Here is a 23,558-nt window from a genome sequence, read left to right on the forward strand (position 1 = left end):
AAAAAAAACTTTGGGCGCCTGGGTGGCTCAGTGGGTTAAGTGTCCGACTTCAGCTCAGGTCATGATCTCACAGTTCGTGAGTTCAAGCCCTGCGTGGGGCTCTGTGCCGATAGCTTGGGGCCTGGAGCCTGCTTTGGAGTCTGTGTCTCCTTTGCTGTCTGCCTCTGCCCCGCTCGTGCCCTGTCTGTCTCTCTCTCTCAAAAGTAAATAAACATTTAAAATATTTAAAAAGAAAAAAAAAAAAACCCTTAATCACAGACTAATCTTTCTGAGCCTCAGTTTCCCCATATGTAAAACGGGAATAAAATATCACTAACTGCTAATAACAATTGGTAACATTTATTGAGCATTTACTTACTGTGTGCTAGATAATGTTTTAAGTGCCCGGCATACATTATCTTATTTAATCCTCACAATAAGCCCCACGAGGTATAGGTATTTTTTAGGATGCCTACCTCGATTAGTGAGTGGAAGATAATCTGTGCAAAGGACTTGGCATAGGGCCTGGCACAGAGTAAGCTCTTGATTCCAATTAAATGTCATGGATGGGGAAACTGAGGCTGACCCCAGGTCACAGACCTGGCAACCACTCACCTCTTGAGGAGGTTGAGGGCACGGAGTGAGACGTAGGTAAAACAGCTGCGTTCGTGGGGGTTTCTTTGTGTGTGTTACTTAGAAAGGCGGAAATCACCTTGGTATTGATGTTTAGCCCCGAAAGGTGGATCTGGTAGAGAGGAGAGATTTTTAATTCTGGCCCTGTCAGTCTTATGGACTATTGAGTCGATCCTTTGCACCGCTCCAAAGAAGGTTGCACGGTAGCCATTCCCAGGCCGGAAAAGGGAGACGTTACTTCTTTAATTGAGCTGTGCAGGTGCGGTGCTGGGTACACGACCGCCCCGACACCCTGCCAGGTAGGCTCATCACCCAGACACATAGATTGGTTTTCTGAATGAAACTCCAGGTGCACGAGGACTGTTTCTCACTGCTATAATCCCAGGGGCTAAAATAGCATAGGTACAGGGTAGGTGCCTGAGAAATCCGTGGATGAATGAATCAACGAATGAATGAGTGACTGGAGAGGTGACCTGGCCTGCCAAGATCACGTAACAAGGCCGTGACCCCTGTGCTGTGCTGTGACAGCTGCTTAATCTAAACTAATGGGGAGGTAAACACAGGTTTCCAGTTTCCTTTGGCCTCCAGCCAGAGAAGAAGCCGGCAGCTATGGGCTCTCCCCCATCCGGCATCCCCAGCTGTGTGTATGGGCTGGCGTCTCCAGGGAAACAAAGCTCGAGAGTGCTGAGGAGGGAGACCAGTCGCGGTGAGGGCACTCTGACAAGAGGGCCTGGAAAAAGCAAGCGCCTCCCTTAGCAGAATGTGCGACCTGTGTCCAGGCTCAGGCAGCCCCGCCTTCTTAATGCAGGGCAGCTGCTGTGAGCAGCCCGGCTCCCATTGGCCAGGGTTCAGATCCCACCTCTGCTTGTGCCAGCTGTGGGTTCCAGGGTAGGGCGGGAGGGGAATGCCTACCTTACAGGTTGAGGTGAAACCTTAAAATAAAGGTACTCATGTACCAAGGGGCTGCCTGGGGGGGCTCAGTCAGCTGAGCATCTGACTTCGGCTCGGGTCATGATCTCGCGGTTTGTGAGTTTGAGCCCCGCGTCAGACTGGCTGCTGTCAGTGCAGAGCCCGCTTCGGATCCTCTGTCTCCCCGTCTCTTCCCCTCCCCTGCTTGTGTTCTCTCTCTCAAAAATAAATAAACGTTAAAAAAAAAAAAAAAAAAAAGAAAGATATTCAGGTACCAGTAGGGAAGATGTCTGATGCGTTGTAGGCCCTCCCCACTGGTTGGGGAAGTTGAGCCCAGGGAATGGAATAGGCGCTCTTTAGTCAAGCACCTGGGTCATGTCCTGGCCTCACCTCTTATTAGTTGGGGACCTTGACAAGTTACTGAATCTCTCTATGCTTCAGTTTTCTCATCTGGAATCGGGGATGACGGACCACCGCCTGAGCACCAAATCTGGCCTGCCCCCCGTGTTCGTAGATGAAGGTTTGTGGGCACACAGCTGTGCCCATTTGTTCAGGTACCATCTCTGGCTACAAGAGTGATTTGCATGCAACAGACACCTTATGGCTGCAGACCTGAAAGCATTTACTATCTGGCCCTTCACAGAACAAGTTTGGCAGCCCTTGATCTATAGAATGGGAATACAGAACCGTGTGAGGATTAAATGAGAGACTATGAATAAAGGGCCAGAGAGGCCCTGGGACGGGGCTTGGCACACGGTGTCAACAGCCTTCTGATCCGGAGAGCGCTTGGGTCGCATTTTGAGAGCCGTGCAGCGTATTGCTCCGGGAGCCTGCCCTCCCCTGCTCCATACCCCACCCCTCCCTCCCCCTAGTCCCTTGTAACCACCAATCTCTGTTTCTATGGATTTGCCTGTTCTGGATGTTGTACGTAAATGGAATCCTATCATACGTGGCCTTTTGCCATCTGACTTCTTTCACTCGGTATGAAGTTTTCAAGGTGCATCCACACTGCAGGATGGTGTCAGTGCCTCATTCCTTTTCATGACCAAGTAATATTCCACTGGATAAAGCTAATGCCACATTTTGTTTCTGCATTCATTAGCTGATAGACATTTATTTCCGCTTTTTGCCTATCGTGAATCATGCTTCTGTGAACATTTGTATACAAGCTTTGGTGTGGATTTGTGTGTGTTTTTTTTAATTGGGGCAAAACACACATAAACAACATCGGCCATTTTAATCGTTTTTAAGTGCACAGGCCATTGGCATCAAGTACTTCCTCAGTGTTGTGCAGCTGTCAACCACCATCATGTCCAGAAATTTTTCATCTTCCCGAACTGAAACTGGGTCCCGTTAAGCACTAACTTCCCATTCTCCTCCCCCCACCACCCACTGACAATCCTCTTAATACTTTCTGTTTCTATGAATTTGACTAGTAGAGGTACCCCACGTAAGGGAGCTCATATTTGTGCTATTGCAGTTGGCGTTTCACTTAGCATATTGTCTTTGAGGTTCACCCGTGCCATAACTTGTGTTAGACTTTGCTTTTTTGGAATTTTTATAATTTTATTTTATTTATTTTATTTTATTTTTTTTATATATATTTTTTAACGTTTATTTATTTTTGAGACAGAGAGAGACAGAGCATGAACGGGGGAGGGTCAGAGAGAGGGAGACACAGTATCTGAAGCAGGCTCCAGGCTCTGAGCCATCAGCCCAGAGCCCGACGCGGGGCTCGAACTCACGGACCGTGAGATCATGACCTGAGCCGAAGTCGGCGGCTTAACCGACTGAGCCACCCAGGCGCCCCTATAATTTTATTTTTAACATCTATTTGTTTTTGGGAGAGATTGCACAAGCAGGGGAGGGGCAGGGAGAGAGGGAGACAGAGCAGCCGAAATGAGCTCTGTGCTGACAGCAGAGAGACTGATGCGGGGCTTAAACTTGTGAACTGTGAGATCGTGACCGGAGCTGAAGTTGGACGCTTAACCGACTGAGTCTCCCAGGCGCCTTGAGTGAATTTTTTTTAAGTCTATTTATTTGTTTTGAGAGAGATCGACAGAGCACAAGCTGGGGAAGGGTGGAGAGAGAGAATCCCAAGCAGGCTCTGTGCTTGAACTCACAAACGGTGAGTTTTATATACCACATATGTAAGAGTTTATTTCTGGGCTGCCTTTCCACTGATGTATATGTCAGCCTTTCTTCGGTACCAAAGTGTTTTGATTACTCTAGCTTTGTAGCAAGTTTTTTTTTTTTTTATTATTATTTATTATTTATTTTTGAGAGAGACAGAGTGTGAGCAGGGGAGGGGCAGGGAGAGAGGGAGACACAGAATCCGTAGCAGCTCCAGGCTCTGAGCTGTCAGCACAGAGCCCGACGCGGGGCTCGAACTCATGAACTGCGAGATCATGACTTGAGCTGAAGTCGGAAGCCCAACCGACTGAGCCACCCAGGCACCCCTGTAGCAAGTTTTAAATTAAGAAGTGTGAGATTTCTAACTTTCTTCTTTTTTAAGAACGATTGTCTTGGCTATTTGGGGTCCTTTGATATTCCATATGAATTTCACAATGGATTTTTTAATTTTTGTAAAAGATGCCATCAGGATTTGATAGGGACTCTGTAGATGGGGTAACATTGACATCTTAACAATATGGAGTCTTTCAATCCACGAACATGGGATGTCTTTCTATTTACTTGTCCGTCTTTAACTCTTTTTAGCAATGTTTTATACTTTTCAGGGTACAGATATTTTGCCTTCTTGGGTTTTTTTTTTTTTCTTCCTAGGTATTCCTGAGTTATTTTCTTCTTTTTGATGCTATTATAAATGGAATTGTTTCCTTAATTTCCTTCTTGGATTATTCATTGTCAGAGTATAGAATCTCAACTGATTTTTGTGTGTTGCTTTATGTCCTGCAACTTTGCTAAAAATTGCTTATTGGTTGTAACAGTTTTCTGGGTGTTTATAATCTTTAGGGCTTTCTACATGTTGGGTCATGTCATCTGCAGAGATAATTTTACCCCTCCTTTGCAATTTGCTGGCCTCTTATTTTTCTTACTTAATTATGCTGGCTAGGACTTCCAGTATTGTGTTGAATGGAAGTGAAGAAAGTGGGCATCCTTGTCTTGTTCCTAATCCTAGACAAGAAGCTTTCAGTCTTTCACCATTCGAGTATAAAGCTCACTATGGGTTTTCATATATGGCCTTTGATATGTTGAGGTGGTTTTATCCTATTCCTAGTTTGTTGGTGGTTTTCCTGGGAAAGAGTGTTGAATTTTGTTAGATGTTTTTTCCTGCATCGACTGAAGTGATGGTGTTTTTTTCCCTCCTTCATTCCATTAATGTGGTCAATTCCATTGACTGATCTTTGTATGTTAAACCATCCTTGCTTCCAGGAGTAAATCCCACTGGGCCATGGTGTATAATCCTCTTAATATGTTGCTGAATTTGATTTGCTAGTATTTTGTTGAGGATTTTTGCATCAGTATTCATCAGGAATATTGATCTGTAGTTTTATTTTCTTGCAGTGTTTGCCTGGCTTTGATATTAGGGTCATGCTGACCTCATAGGATGAGTTAGGTAGTGTCCGTTAAGATTTTCCATTTTTTCATGATTCAATCTAGGTAGGTTGTCTGCTTCCAGGAATTTGTCTAGGTTTTCCAGTTTGTTGGCATATACGTGTTCATGGTACTCTCTTATGATCTTTTTTGTTTCTGTAAAATCAGTAATAATGTCCCCACTCTGATTTCTCATATTAGTAATTTGAGTCCTTTTTTTTTTTTCTTAGTCAATCTGGCTAATGGACATATGTTTTTAATCAGTGGACATGTGGTGATACACACACACACACACACACACACACACACCTCGGAGTGGAATTGCTGGATCATATGGTAATGCCATGTTTAACATTTTGAGGAATTGCCACACTGTTTTCTAAAGTGCCTGAGAAAGTTTACATTCCCACCATCATTGTACGAGGGTTTCAGTTTGTCAGTATCCTTGCCAACACTTATTATTGTGCATCTTTTTGATTCTAGGCATCCTAACCTCTATGCAGTGGTATTTTATTGTAGTTTTGACTGACATTTCCCTAAAGACCAATGATGGTCAGCACCTTTTCATATGTGTATTTGGCCATATGTTTCCCTTTTTTGGGAGAAACATTTATTCAAATCCTTTGTCCATCTTTTTAAGTTTATTTATTTATTTTGAGAGAGACAGAGAGAGAGAGAGAGAGATTGTGAGTGTGCATGTGTGAGTGGTGGGGTGGGGGAGAGAGAGCATCCCAAGCAGGCTCCACACTGTCAGCACAGAGCCCAACACAAGGCTGGATCCCATGATCTCTGGGATCATGACCTGAGCCAAGATCAAGGAGTTGGACGCTCAACCCACTGAGCCACCCAGGCGCCCCCTTTGTCCATTTTTAAATTGGGTTATTTGTCCTTTAAAATTTTTTTTAAGTTTATTTATTTTGAGAGCTAGAGAGAGTGAGGGAGGGACGGAAAGAGAGAGAATCTCAAGCAGGCTCCGCACTGCCCGCGCAGAACCCGACGCAGGGTTTGAACCCCAAACCGTGAGATCATGACCAGAGCTGAAGTCAGACGCTTAACTGACAGAGCCACCCAGGTGCCCCATATTTGTCCTTTTATTGTTGAGTTGTAAGAGTTCTTTTTAAAAAAAAATTTTTTTTTAACGTTTATTTATTTTTGAGACAGAGAGAGACACAGCATGAACGGGGGAGGGGCAGAGAGAGAGGGAGACACAGAATCGGAAGCAGGCTCCAGGCTCTGAGCCATCAGCCAGAGCCCGACGCAGGGCTCGAACTCACGTACCGCGAGATCGTGACCTTAACCGACTGAGCCACCCAGGCGCCCCAAGAGTTCTTTATATAATCTGAACACTAGTCTTTTATCAAAATATATGATTTTCGGGGCGCCTGGGTGGCTCGGTCGGTTAAGCGTCCGACTTCGGCTCAGGTCATGATCTCACGGTTCCAAACACCTTATCTTTGCTAATCCCTGTCTCCTTGACATGCGTTCAAAGGTCCTCAAAGCATGGCACTATAAAGAGGATAAAAGAAATCATAATTCTTCCAGTTTGCTCCTAAGATTTCTCTACTACCATCTTGCACTATGTGTTTGCTAGAGGGAGGAGAGGTGTGGCCCCAAGGTCCAGGCTTCTTGGTCTTTTGCAAATTCCTGTAGAGCAGTGGTTCTCAAAGGATGGTCAGGGGACTGGGGGCAGCAACCCTCAGGCATTTGTTGGAAATGCAGATTCTTGGACCCACCACAGCCCTACTGAATCAGAAACTCTGGGTTAGGGCCCAGTGACCTTGTTTTTAATAACTTCTCCAGGTGATTCTGTTGCACGCTAAAGTTTAAAGACTACTGGCATAGTGTTTTTAGCTGGTATAACCTAGAGATTACTGGGGAAATCTTATTTGCCCCATGAGGTGGCATCCTTGTCCTCCTCTCTCACTGTTCTAATTCATCCTCATCATCTCTTGCCAAATGTGAGATCAGATGCTTTTGGTAACAAGTAACAGAGAATTTCAAACTAGCCTAAACAACAAAAGAAATTGATGCATATTTTATTTGAAAAGTCTGGAGGAAGGTCAGGTTTGAGGGGGATTTTGAGCAGGACTTAGATTCTCTTTGTCCTCCTCTTTGTAATAGGTTTGTCTTCACATTGGCTTCCCTCATGGTTGCAAGATGGCTGCCTGCAACCATCAGGGCTTTGTGTTTCCTTATGGCTCCAGAGGAGATATCACGGCTTCCCACACCATCAAGCAGAGCTCAGGGCTTGGTTGTGATTAGACCAGCCCTGAATCAGCCCACAGGGCAAGAGGCAGAGAATTTCCCTGATTGGCTTAGGCCTCCTCTCCCCACTGGGGATGAGATGAGTCCCACCCAGTTTTCATGGCTGTTTCACAAAGGGGAAGGAAAGAATGCTCTCTGTGCAGGGGGAAGACATCCATGATGCCCTGGGCACTGGGACCCATAAAATGGCCTTTTTACTATTTGCGCCAGCCAAATCCACTGTTCCTCTGCTTTCCTACCCTTTAGAGATACCATATCCAGAGGGATCCTCTAAAGCAGAAACTGTCTATAACACCCCTTATTAAAACCCTCTGGTGCCTTTCTCCAGACATACATACACAGCTCTCAGGGTAAAGTTCATACTTTGAGATGTTTGAATTCTAGTTCCAGTTGGCCTTTGTGGCCCGCTCTCTTCTCACCCTTTTGAACCCCTTGGAACATTCCTCCCTTCTCCCCTTCCTACTCTTCCTTGCTGTTCTGCCTCTGCAGTTGCTGTATTTTACCTGGAATGTCTTTGTCCTTCTTCATTAGGCAAAATTGCCCTTCAAAACCCAGCTCTTCTCTGGGGCGCCTGGGTGGCTCAGTCGGTTAAGCGTCCGACTTCAGCTCAGGTCACGATCTCACGGTCCGTGAGTTCGAGCCCTGCGTCAGGCTCTGGGCTGATGGCTCAGAGCCTGGAGCCTGCTTCCAATTCTGTGTCTCCCTCTGTCTCTGCCCCTCCCGTTCATGCTCTGTCTCTCTCTGTCTCAAAAATAAAATAAATGTTAAAAAAAAAAAAAATTCAAAACCCAGCTCTTCTCTGGGAAGCCCTCCATAGTTACAGGCTTCTAGGTAACACAGTCACCATGTGCCTGTACTGGCCTCTGCCTTGGGGCAGGGATGTGTCCATTTCCTCCTGGTTCTCTGGTCCCCGGGCTTGTTATAGACTAGGAGCTCAGATAGTGTTTGTTGATTAAATACTACATTTATGGCCCTGCTGCGCCTAGCAATGTGGAGCCCTTGGTAGAGTTGTCGATGGATTAAACTGATCACAAACCTCACTTCTCCTGGTCCTGAGAAATCCTAGAGCCACAAGTGGCTTGCTGCTCTCAAGGGAGTGTGAAGGATGAGCCTCTGATGGGTTCAAGTTGTTGGTCCTTGGTACTTAGAGCTGGATTTGGGGCTTGGTAAGGGCTTAGAGGCCTTCAGTTCTGCACCGCAGAATCCTTGATCCTAAGGAGCCTTCTTTCATCCCAGGACACCGTGGACACAGGCCTGCTGGAGCTTTAATTGTGGACAGCCACAGATAACTTCCTCCTCCTTCAGAGGAATCGATGCATCTACAGCCAGGGGTTATTTTAGGCCTGTTCTTCCCATTAAAAACAAAGTATTTCTAATATTTTTATACATGTTTGTTGAATAAAATTTGGAAAATATTTAAGTATAGACCACCTGTAATCCTTCCCTGAGCATTGACGTATGTACCTCCATTCTATCTTCTAAGCATGCATATTTAGTAACTTCGAAAGGTATTAAGATGATTATTTTATTTTTGCTCTGTTATTTTTATTAATTGAGATTATTTTGTTAATTAAACCCCACGCATTTCAGTAGAAGTCCCCTACAGCCCTGCCAGTGACAAGGTGAAAGGTAGAACGTTAAGACACATGGAATGGAACCTAGTAAGAACTATCATGAAAGGGACTTTTTTTCTTTCCCCCATCCCATCAGGGCACTAAGATGTGAAATTTTTATTTATTTATTTATTAAAAAAATTTTTTTTTAAATGTTTATTTATTTTTGAGACAGAGAGAGGCAGAGCTTGAGCAGGGGAGGGGCAGAGAGAGAGGGAGACAGAATCCGAAGCAGGCTCCAGGCTCTGAGCTGTCGGCACAGAGCCCAACGTGGGGCTCAAACCCATGAACCGTGAGATCATGACTTGAGCCAAAGTCAGACACTTAACCAACTGAGCTACCCAGGCTCCCTAAGATGTGAAATTTTTAAAACCAATTGGGGGTAAAAACACTTTCAAAAAAAAAAAAAGAAAAAAGAAGAAAAACCAAACCCTATTTTGCCACATGTGAGGGTATAGTCAGGTAGCATTTACACAGAGGTTAATGGAATATCACTCTAACACATGTGTGATTAATACCAAGGAACGTTGTTTCTTCAGACATCTGCAGGATGATTATCTTTTAAAAACATTTCATTGGGATCCATATACAAATTGTGGAATGTTGCGGGTTTAATCTTGGTATAGAACCAAAAAAGTCGGTACATTTTTTTCCCGGGAATAGAACCAAAGCTAAGCTCAGAACTTTCCAGCAGCTAGAGCAATCAATCAATCAATCAGTGAATTTTAAAAAATTACAAAAGGGAAGTGCATGGGGTCACGGAGCTCTTGAATTGCAGAAGAGGAAGCAAACCGGATCAGCGGAATGGTCAAGCTTTCCTAGTGCCGAGCTCTGGAGAGGATGGGGGGTCTTGTGTAAGGGGATTGTGTAAGGGACAAGTTCACTGACAGATGCAGGAACTGCCTGGGTTTGGCCACTTCTCATACTGACTGTTGATAATAACAGAGGGTGTGCTGATAGACTTAGTTCTAGGAAGGCACAGATTTGTAGGGAGCCTGAATAAGGTGGTGTAAGGGTGATACTTGCTCATGGGTTTTGTTTGCTAGAGGTTCAACGAGAGCATGTTAATCGGTGTGGCTTTGCTACTGGGCTTTCGTGTTGAGAATCTCCTTTAACTGCCTTGACTTTGGAGGTGGAGGTGATTAGTGCCATTTTATAGATGAAATTGAGATGAAGTGACTTACTCAAGGTCACACAGCCAGTTAAGCTGCACCATCAGTACCGGAACTCAAGTTCACCACCTTTCAACTGCACCCTTAGAGAAGGGGGCAGTGCCTGAGCCTGTCCTGCCAGCACTGTGTGGGAGGCTGGGCCTGTTGTTTTGTTTTGTTTAAAATTTTTTTTTTTTTAGCGTTTACTTATTTTTGAGACAGAGAGAGACAGAGCATGAACGGGGGAGGGTCAGAGAGAGAGGGAGACACAGAATCTGAAACAGGCTCCAGGCTCTGAGCTGTCAGCACAGAGCCCGACGCGGGGCTTGAACTCACGGACTGCGAGATCATGACCTGAGCCAAAGTCGGCCGCCTAGCCGCCTAACTGACTGAGCCATGGGCCTGTTGTTTTGTAAACACCACCTCATCCAATCCTTAGGGTAGCTCTGGGTGGTCCTTAGTATTACCCAAGCCACACAGATAGTAAGGGGTGCAGAGGCAGAGCTGCGGCTCCTAACCTGGGTTTGGTGGGGGGACTTCAGGGTGTGCAAAAATTCAGTAGAATTGCATGCAGGCCCCTGTTCCTGTTTGCATTTTTCTGAATGAGAGGAGAGGATACCTTTCATGGAGTCTCAAGAGAAAAAAAATCCCAGACCTTTGAGCTCAAGGAAGGAGCCATAGTAACAGTTCATACTGACTGAGCCCCAGCCCGGTGCCTGCCACCCGGCAAGGCCTGGTGACCTGTCATTCCTGCGGAGGTCGGGTGAGCAGCATCTGGGCTGCTCAGATAGTAAGTGGTTTTGCACGATGACAAGGTTTGCTTCTTGTGGCTGGGCTTTTCCTAGCAATTAGTAGGATTTTTTGTCCTTCTGTGGAGCTGAGAATTATTAAAAGCCAGAACGGTCTGCTGCTGTGCAAGAGGTCAGTGCCTGTGTCCAGGCCACCTTTGTTCCCTGGCCCCAGGGAACAAGTCTGGTTGGGGAGTGGTTGGTGAAATGAAGCAGTGAATGAAGGAACGAGTGGAAGAAAGAAGTAGCTCTTTCTCACTGTTCTGGGTTGCAAGACATTAATTCATCTCTGATGGCTGTTATTCAGGGTCACTGTAGTGTTGGAAGTCCTGGGGCAGTGCGGGCCAGGCACCATCGGAGTGACCCTAGGGGTCTCAGGGGCCATGTCCTTCCTCCCTGGCGGGAGGTCGTGTGCAAGCTGGCGCTGTCCCCTTACAAGGCTCTCTCCCCCAGCATGGAGCCTCCCACAGCATGGAGCAGGGCCTCCTCCATGGCCGCTCAGGGCCAAGCTAGGAGGGCCAGCACTGTCTTGCTACCCCCAGCATCTGGGACCTCTGGCCCCCTGCCTGCTCTGGTTTCTTGCATCCAGGTGTGGCTTGTCCCCTGAAAATATAGCCCAGTGGGGGGGGCCCAGTTAAGTGCAGTGGCATCAACAAGCCCCATCTTCCAGCTGAGAAAATGTGCTCTGTTGAAGTGACCTGCCCACGGCTGCAGCTAGTGAACGGCGGGCCTGGGACCTGGGTCCAGCCACGGATCACCGCACCCTTACATTTACATGGCCAGGAAGCCTCTGGAAGGTCTGCCACAAGCTGGAGACTCATGGAAACAGTGAGGCCACTCCTCCCTCCTCTGACTGGAGAGCTGCTCTGGCCCAGAGGATTATGGCGGAGGTTTTCTTTCCCCTGGCGGGGGGGGGGGGGAATGACTGGCCCCAGGGCACGGCGCCTGCCTCTGCCCAGCTAGGTTGGAGGGACTTTACGACACGCTGGGCCAGGAGCTGGAAGCGGTGAGGAGATTCCGGGAACGGCTGCTCGAGTTTGTGATGCTTCCCCCTTCCCCACCTACCTGTATCTGTAATTTCAGAGAAAAACAGCATCTTTGCACATGTGATAGGAGCCCAGTGTGGGTGAGAAAGAACAAAGATGGGAGGGCTAGAGAGGGAGGGCCTGGGTCAGCATCAGTGGCACTCTGCACGCTCATTGTCCTTCTACAGCCCCTGCGCTGAGCTGGGAGCCAGCCCTCGAAGGCCTGGGACTGGTTGTTCTCCTGGGCCCTGTCCCTGCTGGGTGTGTGATGAACAAATGAATGCATGCATGCAAGAATGACTTGGGGCGTTAGAAAACCTTTCTGGTGCAGGACCTGCCACTTAAGAATCTGTGGCCTCACTCAGTCCCATCCCCTTCCTGGGCCTGGATTTCTACACCTGGGCTGGTCTTCAAGGCCCTGATGTTCTGATGTTGCAAGCCAGCAAGGGCCCTGGCCTCTGAGAGATGGAGAGACGTGCGAGATAGGTGCCAGGATTCCATGAGGACTTGGCCGGCTTGTATGTGGGCGATGGTGTCCTTTGAGCTTCCTGGCTGTGGGGCCTAGGAAGTAGAGCAGCTGGCAGGTGGGGACAAGGGAGGAGGGCAGGCTGGAGGAGAAGGGAGGGTGCAGGCGTGGGGCACAAGGCCATTGGCTACCGTTGTGGGTTTCCATGGCAACTTTCCCCCCCCCCCCCTGAAAAATGAACTGGCCAGGGACCCCTCTGGGTTTCAGAGCCTCCTGTGAGGGTTGGGGTCAGATCAGAGTGGGTGGTGCAGACTGGACAGGCCCCGGGGCAGGATGAGGAGAGGCCAGGGAGCGGGGGCAGTGGGTGCCGGCTGATCCTGCTGGGGCTGGGTCCCGAGGTGCTCCCCATCCCGTGGGCTGTGCACCCCTGCTCACTCTTACTTTACCTTGTGTTTTCTGCAGATCATGATCGAGTTCTGTCCTGGGGGAGCTGTGGATGCCATCATGCTGGGTGAGTGTCCCTTGACCCGGTGCAGTGGTGCTGGGGTGGGCTTGAGGGCTCTAGTCCAGGACTGGTGTTCCGCACTCCCCTGCCCCAGCAGTTCATGTGGCCTGTTTGAGTACTTTTATGCTCTATCCCCTTTTGGGAAAGGGGTTGGGTTCTTGGAGGGAATGCAGGGTGCTCATTAGAAAACCAACATTTCCTATTCAAAAAGCCATGTGTCCTTGAGCTGGTCACTCATCCCCTCCAGCCTTGTTGGCCGTAAGATGGGTGAGGCCTTCTTTGCCTCACCCCACAGCACCCTGAGGAGGTGAAAATGAGACACCTAAGCGAGATTCTTTGAAGAGTGGGAATTCTGGGGCACCTGGGTGGCTTAGTCTGGTAAGCCTCCGACTTCGACTGAGGTCATGATCTTGCGGTTCGTGGGTTCAAGTCCCACGTCGGGCTCTTTGCTGACAGCTCGGAGCCTGAAGCCTGCTGCGGATTCTGTGTCTCCCTCTCTCTCTGCCCCTCCCCCGCTTGTGCTCTGTCTCTCTCTCTCTCTCTCTCTCTCTCTCTCGAAGATAAATAAACATTAAAAAAATTTTTACAGAGGGGCACCTGGGTAGCTCAGTCCGTTGCACATCTGACTTCCTGACCAGATTGACACTTAGAGGGGTTAAGGAGCTGTCCCAGAGTCCCACAGCAGGGCTGAGACAGGAGCCTGGCTCTTGCTGGCTTGGTGGGCAGTGAGTGAGGAGAGGCTGAGGGTCTGGGGCCCCAGAGCATTGATAGGCAGGCCTAGGATTTTGCGGTGGCTCAGGAGAGGGGAGGTTTTCAGTACAGTGTAGCACTATTCAGCCACTCTCTTACTATGAGGAAGGTATTTCCCCCCTGAGTTTATCTCAGGAATGTTGAATTTGTGGTGGCCCTTTCTGGAAATACAGAAATGCTGGCCTTCCTTGCAGAGCCCCTTACCACACTCCCAGAGTTGTCAGATGGGTAAATGATGGATGTGAGTACGTATGATGCGGACTTTGGGTGTTCCTTCTCTCAGCAGAGACTGCCTTTGAAGATTTTCATCGTTCTGGGTAGAATTTAATAAAATAAAAATGGTGGTCTTGTAGGAGTTGAGACTCTCTAGGTTATAAGGCGATCAGAGGACTCTTTAAATTGGTTTAGGGGGAGAAAAAGGTGGGAGATATGGGAGGGAGAATTTATTGGCACAAATAACTAAAAAGTTCAAGGGTGGCCAGCTTCAGGCACAGGTTGATCTAGGAGTTTTTGTTTTGTTTTGTTTTCAAGTTCTCATAAAAACATGGTTTCCTACTCCAACTCTTGGCCCCACTTTATTCTGTGTTGGTCCCATTCTCATACTGGCTTTCTGTTTGTGGTGACAAGGTGGCTGTAGGAGCTCCAGCAATCATATCTGTATTCCGAACAGCAAGATAGAAGAAGGGAGGGTAGGACAACTCCACAAACACACTTTCCACTTTTTTAAGGAGACCTTACAGAAGCCCCATATGATACCTGCATTTACATCTCATTGGCCAGAACATAAGAGCACACAGCTAGAAGGGAGGCTGGGAAATGTGGTCTTCTAACTGGTGGCCATGTGTTCAGATACTAACAAAGAAGGGGGGGAATGGGAGCCATCTACCAGCTCCTGCTACTCCAGGTATGCAGCTTAGCTCATGTGGGGGGAGAATGTCAGAGATGGAAAAGACATTTACACATACCTTACACTTACTGGGTCCTTGACCTCATTCATAGCTGGGGCAGGACCCCAGGCTGTGGCTTAGCCTGCAGGCAGACTCACTCTCTGGCTGCTCTCTCAGTTCTCCTGCTCCAGTCCCAGGTGGTTTTCTTCTTGTTGGTGGCAGCAGTTAAAGGAGCATTGCCATTGCCATCAGCATCCCAAGTGGGTTTTGTTTTTTTTTTTTTTTTTTTTTTTTTTTTTGAGAGAGTGAGCAGGGGAGGGGCAGAAGGAGAGGGAAAGAGAGAATCTTTTTTTTTTGTTTTTAATGTTTGTTTATTTTTTTTTTATTTATTTTTTTTTTTGTTTATTTTTGAGAGAGAGTGAGACAGTGTGAGTTGGGGAGGGGCAGAGAGAGAGGGAGATACTGAATCCGAAGCAGGCTCCAGGCTCTGAGCTGTCAGCACAGAGCTGAACGTGGGACTCAAACTCATGAACCGTGAGATCATGACCTGAGTCGAAGTTGGATGCTCAATGACTGAGCCACCCAGGTGCCCCTAATGTTTGTTTATTTTTGAGAGAGAGAGGGAGAATTAGAGAGAGCATGTGTGTGGGAGGGGCAGAGAGAGAGGGAGGGAGGGAATCCCAAGCAGGCTTTGTGTTAATAGCGGAGAACCCAATGTGGGGCTCAAACCCGTGAATTGTGAGATCATGACCTAAGCCAAAGTCAGATGCTGAACCGGCTGAGTCACCCAGGCGCCTCACCATCAGCATTCTAGAAATTAGGGTGAGAGAAGAGAAGGTGGGATGGGGAGAGCTGACCAGGTGAGAACTGGTTGCAGCTGTGTGATGAGGGGTGGGCTCTCCCACAGACGCTGACCCTGCTTAGAGGCACTTTCTGTCCTCGGCATCTCCCCATCGCCCTGCAGAGTTGCATAGAGTGACGAGCCTGGACTTGGGGTCGAAGGGACCTGAGGTCTGTTTCTAGGTTCCTCTGTGGGGTAGCTGTGGGGTGCTGGGCTGGCCCCTTTGCGAGATGGGGGGAATATGCAGAGCGTGTCACTGTATGGCCAGGCTGGTTACTTAACACCCAGTGTTTGCTCTGATCCAGTTGGCCTTGCCTTGCCGGCTCTTCAACGTTTGGCTCTCAGCCCTCCTGCGGAGGAGAGGGGGTGGAGTGGGACTAGCTGTGGTTTCAAACAGACGTAGGACTCATCTGCAGTGTTGCAGATTTTTTTAATCTGAAGACAATATTCATGTATTGCTGTGTAATCGAAAATTAATCTCAAGAATTTATCATACTGTATGATTCCAATTATATGACGTTCTAAAAAAGGCAAGACTGGGGACAGAAATCAAAGTAATGATAGCTCATGGGCTGGAGACGTGGGGCTGAAATGTTGATCACACACGGGTTCGGGGGAGTGATCGAAACATTCTGCATCTAATTCGTGGTGGTGGTCACGTGACTATATACGTTTGCCAAAACTCATAGAATTGTACACCTAAACAAAAATGAATTTTACCCTTGATAAATTTTATCTAAATAAGGCATATCTACCTGGTCGGGTCATTGTGAAGATTAACTGAAAGAATGCATCCAAGTCCCTAACACCGGGACCCATATGTTGGTAAAACCTCAGAAAATGATGACCGTGAGATCTCCACCATCATCATCATCATCATCATCATCATCATCATCATCATCATCATCACTTTGCTTGTTCTGATTTCATTTATGTAAATAAATCAGGCACAAGAGGTCACAGTTTGACCTTTAAAAAAAACGGCTACAGATAATCCAGCATAATCTCAGGACCAGCCTAACAGTAATCGCCTTTTATTGGCCGTCCTTTGTGCTGAGAAGTGAACGTGCTTTATCGCTGGGGCCCTGCCTACGTCCATTCTCATCATCCCATTTTACGGATTGGGAGATGAAGGCACAGACGGATGGAGCGCCTTTGAGAAACCACATAGCTAGCAAGGGGCAGCACCTGGGTTCAGGCTCAGTCTGCGCGGTCCTGGTGTTCCCCCAGGCTCTAGCCCTGTCCGTGGATGGCAGGACATGGGAGTTAAGGCTGAGGCCACAGGGAGGGATAGTGGTTGTGGATCCCGGAGAAGGACCCCTGGTCTGGGGCCAGGCTTCCCAGGGCATTGCAGCTGGCTCTGGCATGTTTTTTTGTTTTTGTTTTTTTTTTTTTACCAAGCCTGTGGGATCTGTCCTGGAGGATTTCTGGCCAGGCGCGGCCAGGGAAAACAGATGGGAGAGGACTGCCTTGATTGGAGGGAGGCCTGGGAGCGGTGCCCTGGCCGGCCAGCCCTGGAACCTGCAGCGGGAGGACCCAGCAGGCAGGGCAGTGGGAGCTCCCTGCAGCACAGGTGGCCTGGTGGCAACAAGAACTAGATAATCCCGCTGGCCAGTGGGGCAGTGAGCACAGGACGTTGACCTTGAATCTTCTCATGCCCTTCCCCCGCTACACCCACTCAGTCCCACTTTCTGTCCTTCCCACCTCCCTGACCCGTTGAGTCGAGAATGCTTCCTCTTCGAAGCCTTGGCCGCCTTCTTGTCCTCCTGCACCGCCACGATGGCCCGCCGCCGAGCTCTCTGCAAGCTCCTCACTCACCCCATGAGGGAGACTTTTTTAAATGCAAAAATCAGATGGTCTCTGCCTTGCTTCGAGCCTCTCCTGGACTGCCCATTGCATTTCGAATAAAGTGCAACCCTCATAGATGGCCTGCAGGGTCCTGCAAAATCAGGCCCTTCTGACCTCTGACCTTCCCCTCATCCTTCCCTTTTAGTCAATAAGGGTCCTTTGCATGTGCTCTGCTCCCCACCTGCTCAGAGAAGGGCCCTGCCATCTCTAAAAAGCAGACACAGGGTTGTACATTGTGTGTGTGTGTGTGTGTGTGTGTGTGTGTGTGTGTGTGTGTGTGTATGTGTTTGTCTCCCTGACTAGCGCACAAGAGGCTCTTGATGACGGCCTTCCCACTAGCCCTTCACCTTCCAGCACCTTTGCTCCTCCAACACCACCGCCAGCCAGCGGACGTTTCTTTAACGCCAGCTCGTGTCAGCCTCCAGGCCTCTGCTTCTGCTGCTTCCTTGACCTGGAATGCCCTGGCCTCGCCTTTTCGCCTCTCGAACACCTGTTCTTTGTACAAGACAGCTTGAATGTGTCCCCTTTCTCCTGAGGAGCCTCCTAATTCCCAGGCAGAAGGGGTTGCTGCCCATCCTGTCCGCCCCCAACCCTCATCCAAATCCCACTCTGTTCCAAGCATTGCTCACCATTTCCACGTGCCTTTCCGTGTCCCTGCACCAGGCATGGAGCCTGACATGGTGTAAGTGTCACTCACTGTCTGCTTGCAGAATGGATCTTTGCCTCTTGATAGGAACCTGAGTTCTAAAGCCAGACTGGCTGGCTTGAATCTAAGATCGGTGAATTTCTTCCTTTGTGACCGTGAGCAAGTATGTTGACCTTTCTGAGCTTTGGCTTCTTCCTCTGTAAAATGAGGTAGTAATTGTGCCTGCTCCATAGTGTTACTCTGAGGACAAAACAGGTAACATGTGGAGTGTTTAGAAATGAACTCGGTATGTGGTCAAGTGCTCAGTAATGGCGGGGGCTTTTGTATTTCTTGTACCTGGCATGAACTTGACATTCAGCTGCCTGTAGTGGGCACTGCATTGACAATGGTTCCCCTGTCTGTTTCCAGAGCTGGACAGAGGCCTCACCGAGCCCCAGATTCAGGTGGTTTGCCGCCAGATGCTGGAAGCCCTCAACTTTCTGCACGGCAAGAGGATCATCCACCGGGATCTGAAAGCTGGCAATGTGCTGATGACCCTCGAGGGAGACATCAGGCTGGGTACGGTGTGTCTGTGGATGAGGACAGGAAGGCAGAGCCCCACGGTGCCCGCCTGGGGGTTGTCAGCCTGGCCTCTGTGGGCAGGAGGGAGTGCGTGTGGGATCCTCACTCCCCCGGCGGCCCGAGATGTCGCTGGTCTTTCCGCCACCTGCCCCGGGCCACAGGATGGTTCCCACTGGCTCGGTCTCACCCACTGGTTCTTAACTGAGGGTGATTTTTGTCCCCCAGGAACATTTGGTTGTCACAACTAGGGTCAAGGGAGACCCCTGGCATCTGGGGCTCACCATCCTCCAGTGCCCAGGACAGCCCCTCACCAGGGGTCTGCCCATGAGGCTGGTGGTGTCCTGTGGGAGGTGTTGGTCTGACCCTTTTGCTCCTGCTTCTAATCTAGAGAATTTGAGTGAGAGTGGCGGACAGAGGGACGAGTCTGCCTCCGTTCGCAGGTAGAAAATAGGACGTCAGGCGTATATGTCGAAACAAACCTTTTTTTGTTTTTGTCTCTTCTCTCCTTGGGTTTTTTTTTTTTTTTTTTTTTTTCAGATTGTGGTAGAATGCATGTGACATAAAATTGATCACCTTAACTTTGAAGTGTAGTTTTTAAGTGTCCAGGTCAATGGCATGAAGTACGTTCACGTTGTCGTGCAGCCATCACGACCATCTGTCTCCAGGAACTTTCCGTCATCCCAGACTGAAACACAGTCCCCATTAAACACTAACCCCCACCCCCAGGCCCTGTTCACCTCCATTCTACATTTTGTCTACGATTTTGACTGTTCTAGGGACCTCCCATAAGTGCAATCATTTGTGCTTTCGTTTCTGGCTTGTTTCACTCAGCATAATGTCCTTGAGGTTCATCCGTGTTGTAGCAGGTGTCAGAATTTCTTTGTGTTTTTAATACTTTTTTTTTTTAACCAAAATAACACAGGCACACCTCATCTGCTACCACCACCTTCTTTCCCCATCCATTTCCACCAATGACACCGAACTCTTGTCCTATTTACTCCTGCATTGATCAATAATATGCTTATAATGCTATTTCCTTTTTTAAAAAATGTTCGTTTGTTTATTTATTTATTTATTTATTTATTTATTTTGAGAGAGAGAGTGTAAACACGAGAGGGAAGGGGCAGAGGGGGAGAGAGAGAATCCCAGGCAGGCTCCGTGCTGCTGGCACAGAGCCTGACGTGGGGCTCAATTTCACCACCGTGAGCTCACCACCCAAGCCGAAATCAAAGTCCGACGCACTTAATCGACTGAGCCACCCAGGCACCCCTGTAATGCTGTTTCTTAACTAATGGCTTTTATTGTTTGATGGAAAATCATACATGTTTATTATCCAAAACTTACACAGTACAGGAACGTTGGGAGGGGAGAGCCTGGAAGTCCCTCCAATCTCATTCTCCAGAAGTTGGCACTGGTTGTCCTCCCAGATCACGTGTGCATTCGTTTCTGCCAGTGGAAGGGTGTCCAGACAGAGAGATGTTTTGTCTGTCAGTGACAGAGAGACAGTTTGACTTCATTCCACTCTTTTCTAGTAACACCTTCCTGGTGGCTAAATCATTCATTCGTCTGCACCTCTCCCCCTCCCTCGACCGTGTCCTTCCAGCATAGGAACGTCACTATTGTACTTTCTCTAGTGGTAACCTGCGTAGCTGGAAGGAACAATTTGCATCATGGCCACAAGAAACTGCACCAGCGTTGAGTCCCTGTGATGGAGAACTGCAGGGATCATCATGAGGGTTGGAACAGAAATGGTGCAGTGCAATCATCTAGTACATCTTCTGCCACAGGAGAGCAGCTCCCAGCATCCTTGCTTTGAGGGCTCTGAAGCTCAGAGGGTGGGGACCTGCCCTGGGTCAGAGAGCTAGTAAGGACAGAGCCAGGGCTGACCCCAGGGCCCGCTGGCTTGCTTCCCAGGGCTCACCCAGATCACCGTGCTCCCCTGCATGAGCACTTCGATCCTTAGGGTGGGGCTGGGCCTTACAAAATGGATGCAGTTCTAGTGGGTTCTCAGACTTAGTGCATTTTAGTCCTCTGGAGGGCTCCCAACACTCAGATTGCTGGGTGTTACGCCAGCGTTTCTGTCTTGGGTGGGGCCCAAGAACTTTCCTTCCTTCATTCCTTCCTTCCCCCCTTCCTCCCTCCCTCCCTCCCTCCTTCCTCCCTCCCTCCCTCCCTCCTTCCCTCCTTCCCTCTCTCTCCCTTTCTTTCTCTTTCTTTCTTTCTTTCTTTCTTTCTTTTTCTTTCTTTCTATTCCTTCCTCCCTCCCGCCTTCCCTCCTTTTTCCTCCTTCCCTCTCTCTCCCTTTCTTTCTTTCTTTCTTTCTTTCTTTCTTTCTTTCTTTCTTTCTTTCTTTTCCTTCCTCCCTCCCTCCCTCCTTCCTTCCTCCCTCCCTCCTTCCCTCCTTTTTCCTCCTTCCCTCTCTCTCCCTTCCTTTCTTTCTTTCTTTCTTTCTTTCTTTCTTTCTTTCTTTTCCTTCCTCCCTCCCTCCCTCCTTCCTTCCTCCCTCCCTCCTTCCCTCCTTTTTCCTCCTTCCCTCTCTCTCCCTCCCTTTCTTTCTTTCTTTCTTTCTTTCTTTCTTTCTTTCTTTTCCTTCCTCCCTCCTTCCCTCCTTCCTTCCTCCCTCCCTCCTTCCCTCTCTCTCCCTTTCTTTCTTTCTTTGTTTCTTTCCTTCTTTCTTTCTTTCTATTCCTTCCTCCCTCCCTCCTTTTTCCTCCCTCCCTCCTTCCCTCTCTCTCCCTTCCTTCCTTCCTCTTTCTTTCTTTCTTTCTTTCTTTCTTTCTTTCTTTCTTTCTTTCTTTCTTTCTTTCTTTCTTTCTTTCTTTCTTTCTTTCTTTCTTTCTTTCTTTCTTTCTTTCTTTCTTTCTTTCTTTCTTTTCCTTCCTCCCTCCCTCCCTCCTTCCCTCCTTCCTTCCTTTTTTAAAGTTTATTCATTTATTTTGAGAGAGAGAGCACAAATGGGAGAGGAGCAGAGAGAAGGAGAGAGAGAATCCCAAGCAGGCTCCACACGGTGAGCACAGAGCCTGACGCAGAGCTCAAACCCACAAACCGTGAGATCCTGACCTGAGCCGAAATCAGGAGTCAGAAGTTTAGCCAACTGAGTTTCTCAGGGGCCCCAGAACTTGCATTTCTAATAAGCTCCCACGTGCAGCAGTAGTGATGGGACCACTGTGATACCCACTACCTTTGACCCTCGCTATCCAAAGTATGGTTGGTGGTAGCAGCAGCCTGACCTGGCAGCTTGTTAGAAATGCTCTGTTGTCCAGAGGGTAGGGTTGGTTCTGTCTTGAAACCAGCAGTATGAAGAAGTTTCTCAGACCAGGCGTGAGCAGGGAGGGTCACACTCTGTGCTATGTCCTGGTACCTTCCGGGGGTCAGCTCACATCCCTGTGGCTCTTCTTCCTCCGTATTCCTTCTTTTACCTGGAATGGTTAAGAGCATGCACTCTAGTCAGAGAGTCCTGAGTTCAAATCCCAAGTCTGCCTCTAGGTCTGTGACCTTGGTAAAGCCACCTAACCTCGCTGCTTTTCCATTTCCGCGTCTGTAAAATGTGAATGATAATAAAACATCTGTTGGAAGGTTGTGATACCAGTTACAAGCAGGTGTATGTGTAACAAGCTCTCCGTAAAGGCCAGCTGTCATTACTGTTGTTTCCTTAAGTGTCTGCTGTGTGCCAGGGCCTGTGCTGGGCTCTGGGAACTGGAAGGGAGTGAGATTCTGGTCTCCTTCCTGCTCCTGCAGAGTTCCCAGGCAGTGGGGAGACACTTGAGAGCATCAGGGCTGGAGTGGGGAGTCTATGGCGGGGGGGGGGGGGGGGGGGCTCGGTTCTTCCACCTGAGCCTGGAGGTGTGGGTTTAGAAGAGGCTTTGGTAGGAAGATAGTTTGAGCTGAGTTGTGAAAGGTGGATAGGTATTTACCAGGTAAACCAGGTTGGGCAGGGCAAGCCAGGAAGAGGGAGCCTAGCAGGCAGGGGCATAGAAGTAAAGAACAGCAGAATATTTTGGGGGGACTTATAATAAAAATAATACACATTGGGGCACCTGCTTGGCACAATCAGTTAAGCATCTGACTTCGGCTCAGGTCATGATCTCATGGTTCGTGAGTTTGAGCCCCATGTCAGGGCTCTCTGCTGTCAGCACAGAGCCCGCTTCAGATCCTGTCCCCCCCCCATCTCTCTGCCCCTCTCCCCATGCTCTCTGAAAAATAAAAAATAAACATTAAAAAAAGATAATGCACACTTAACTGGGTTTATGAAGCACCCGCTAGATGCCAGCCATCAGAGGAGGCACTTTCTAGATGAGTCATTTAATCTGCACTCCAGGGGGTACTGGGCAGGAGTGTGGGGAGGAGAGGGACTGTACCCAACATAGATGAGGACACTGAGTTCAGACCGTGAGGGAAGAGAAGTAGCAGGGTTGGGACTCGGGTCTTTCTGACTTCATAGCTGCCAGTGGTTGGGCTCATTCAGGGGTGGAGTGTGGGCGGTCAGGGAGGGGCCAGGTTGGGGAGTGCCTTTGCCTTCAGGCTCAGGGAGTATGTGGTGGGGGGGGGGGGTGCAGAAGAGAGCCTCTTGTGCTCCGAGGGATTCAAGGGAAACCTTCAGCTCCATCCTTCAAGAACTTCTCACTTGGAGGAGGCAGCACACAGCAAACCTGGGTCAGGACCAGCCAGTCAGAGCAGAGAGGCCCTGGTGGAGGGAGGGAGGGTCCCAGCAGCCTTGGGCTGAGGTGTCCCCATGGGGTTCCCATCTCCCGTTGCCATCTCCCCCTACATACCCCCTAAATCTGGAGGGCACTGAACCGACATGCCGAGCGGACTCCAGAATCTCACTCAGAGCCTAGCAGAGGGCGGGATGGAAGCAGACGGGTGCATCAGGTTTCCAAATGACTTGGCATATGCAGTTGAGAACACCAGGAAGCCAATGAAAAAGGCAAAAAGTGCAGGGAGAGTTGAGTGTGAGTATTTACACGATTTCACGGAGCCCTGGGAGCCGTGATGTGCACGCCTGCCGGGGCCTGTTGTTCTGTTTTGGAAAATTCTCCATCCCCCTTGGGCCTGGAATCTGCAGCCTGGCGGAGCAGCGGAGGAGGCCTGGGAGACATAGTGGCAGCTCGACTGACTCTTGCTGGCTTCTTGAGA

General features: G+C 48.8%; 1 protein-coding gene across 1 annotated transcript in view; it reads left to right on the top strand.

Annotated features, from left to right (window-relative positions):
• STK10 (serine/threonine kinase 10) overlaps nucleotides 1–23,558 on the top strand; it is a 114,497-nt gene that overhangs the window by 39,796 nt on the left and 51,143 nt on the right. Inside the window, exons 3-4 of the mRNA XM_042992338.1 lie at nucleotides 12,847–12,895; nucleotides 18,270–18,419. Of these exons, the coding sequence (XP_042848272.1) occupies nucleotides 12,847–12,895; nucleotides 18,270–18,419 (199 nt within the window). The remainder of the gene's footprint in view (nucleotides 1–12,846; nucleotides 12,896–18,269; nucleotides 18,420–23,558) is intronic.

Source organism: Panthera tigris, chromosome A1 (genome assembly GCF_018350195.1).
Source record: "Panthera tigris isolate Pti1 chromosome A1, P.tigris_Pti1_mat1.1, whole genome shotgun sequence".
In the NCBI taxonomy this organism is placed as follows: domain Eukaryota; kingdom Metazoa; phylum Chordata; class Mammalia; order Carnivora; family Felidae; genus Panthera; species Panthera tigris.